The sequence below is a fragment of the Gavialis gangeticus genome, unplaced genomic scaffold (genome assembly GCF_001723915.1).
Source record: "Gavialis gangeticus isolate Ggan-Ray unplaced genomic scaffold, GavGan_comp1, whole genome shotgun sequence".
NCBI lineage: Eukaryota > Metazoa > Chordata > Crocodylia > Gavialidae > Gavialis > Gavialis gangeticus.
This window is the reverse complement of record NW_017729018.1, coordinates 1,301,354-1,303,743: the sequence shown is the minus strand read 5'-3', so window position 1 is coordinate 1,303,743 and position 2,390 is coordinate 1,301,354. Positions and strand designations below refer to the sequence as shown.

Below are 2,390 nucleotides of genomic sequence, written 5' to 3'. Positions count from 1 at the left end.
GGTGATGGCCCCTCCCTTCCATTGGGTGTATGCCTCCCTTTCAGCTAGAAGACATTCCCGGATGCTTTTTGTGAGCCATGCAGGCTTTTGTGCCCTCCTGCCCCCTTTGATCTGTCTTGGGATTACCTCCCTTCGGGCTTGGAGGATCGTCTCCTTAAGGAGCAACCACTCTTCTTGGACACCTGGCTTCCCTCCCCTCCCCTCCCCTCCCCTTCTGGACCTCAGTGCTTCCCCGACTATTCTCCTTAGCTCATTGAAGTCCGCCCTCCTGAAATCTTGCAGAAATGTGCCACTTGAAATGCACTGGATTCCCATAAAGCACTGCAGCACTTTATATTTCCAACTGAAATAGTTGAGACTAGCTGTCCGAGTAACTTTATTTCAGTAGATCTTTGTTTGACCCTTTGAGAAGTTGACAGATTAAGAGCTGAGTGCTAGTTTCATATTTTCAAAATGCATATAGTACCTTTTCATGAGTAGCAGAATCAGATGGGCCTGCAGCCACTTCTACCATTATACTCTCCCCAGTCTGAAAGAAAGAGGGAAAAGCGTAAGCTAGCATGTCAATTGTCAGGTCTGGAATAATTTAAGAACGCACACAAATGTACTCTGTTGGGTGCACTCTGCTCTTTAAGCAGTTTGGATTGTAGATAGACTTTACCTACCTTTGTCAGGAAAGGCGTGATAAATACAAAGAACACATCATATATAAAAAGAACCATCAGGAGTAAGGTGCAGCCCTGGGGAAAAGACAAGAGCTTCAGTGGATATTGTATATACTATACGTTAGCTGGTGAAGATTAATTTGTAGTTAGCAGTATAAGAATAGTGCATCAAACACTTTCAAGAACTATTCAATCCACTCAGTTATTTCTCTTAAGTCAACACTGCACAAATATATCACAAAGAAAGATCAGTCCCGCTGTACACAGCATATTAAGGAAGTGATCTTCATATACAAAATTATACAGTACTTGCAGAAAGATGCCAATAAATATGCTTGTTTTGTGAAGTTTAAATACACTGCAACTTTGATTCTTTAGGAACTGTGTATGAAAGGCAGTAGAAATTCCTTGAGACAGCAACACTACTCAGACCACACTGTACTGTGACACTGATGGTAGTTCTGCACAAAGTAAAAACGCCCATCTTCCTAATCCTGTGAGAAATGTTGCTAATCGCAACTACTTTTAATGAGAGAAAGTTCAGCTTGAACCAGAATGATCATGTAGACACAACATATAAAAGAATTTGTGCATTACCCTTAGATATGAGAATGAAAGGCAGGCTGTAGGACAGTAAGCTGTAAGGCAGTCTTTATGGAATGCAGGCACTCTTCTGGAGGGTTCGAGATAAGCAAAGCACACTGCATTCTCCCTGCCTGTTTGTGCATTCCAAACAATGTGAAGACTGTCGGCATTTAAAAAGTACAATGTACACATCATGAAGGGAACGTGCATAATTGGTACATGATTTTCAGAGACAAATTGAAGCTTTGGTACTGAAGCTCTCAAACATTTTAAGGATTGGATTAGATGTACGGAAGAACTGTGAAATTTAGAATTACAAATTGTCTTTTCTTTTCTCTCTCAGAAGTTATGGGTAATATTCAGAGGTCTAAAGGAATATTGTGGCAACAAAGGAAAGGGCAGTAGATTGTACATAAAAATTCAATACATTTTTATGTCTATCTAGAAAAATAATCCAACTCAGCTGATCAGACTAGAAAGACATCATGGCTAGACTTGGTCAAGGGTTTTATTTGTTTGGCTCTAGGAACCTAAGAACTAAAGGAAACTAAAAAGTGAGATCTATCTATCTATTGAAACTGAAGAAAGAGGAAGTTGTTAGTAATTGTTATAACACAGAAGAGAAGGAATTGTAGAAAACCAATAAAGGAAGCAAAAGGATAGTAAAAGTTAATTCTAAGAATATTGATAACTTGTAATGAATTATGTGACCTAACAATTTTTTTTCACTACTACATTATAAATATGCAATTATACTAAATCCCTTGTAATTAATTTTTCCACAAGTTTCTGCAGGTACACAGAATCATAGATAATAGAGTCACCAAGTTAGAAGGGACCTCACTTCCCTAAATAAATACAGGAATATTATTCCTATTCAATGCTTATCCAGCCTCCTCTTAAAAACCCCTCCAGTAAAGGAGATTCTAAAGCTGCCCTGGCAGTAGTGTAACTGGGCATAAGTGTGATCTGGGTACCAGCTGCAGGTGTCAAGTTGGGGGGCTGCTGCAAAAAAAGCATCTTCTTGTGCCGGTCTCCTAACCATTGCCAGCAGACCAGCAATGGCCCAAAATGCAGAATTGCCCAGTTATGCCTCTGTTCCCTGGGCAGTCTATTCTACTGCGTTACTGTTCTAACAGT

General features: G+C 39.8%; 1 protein-coding gene across 2 annotated transcripts in view; it reads right to left on the bottom strand.

Annotated features, from left to right (window-relative positions):
• SPPL2B (signal peptide peptidase like 2B) overlaps window positions 1-2,390 on the bottom strand; it is a 187,508-nt gene that overhangs the window by 47,936 nt on the left and 137,182 nt on the right. For both annotated transcript variants that reach the window (XM_019513196.1, XM_019513195.1), the window contains exons 10-11: window positions 666-740; window positions 467-529 (exon numbers count right to left, since the gene is read on the bottom strand). In XM_019513196.1, coding sequence (XP_019368741.1) covers window positions 467-529; window positions 666-740 — 138 coding nt within the window. The remainder of the gene's footprint in view (window positions 1-466; window positions 530-665; window positions 741-2,390) is intronic.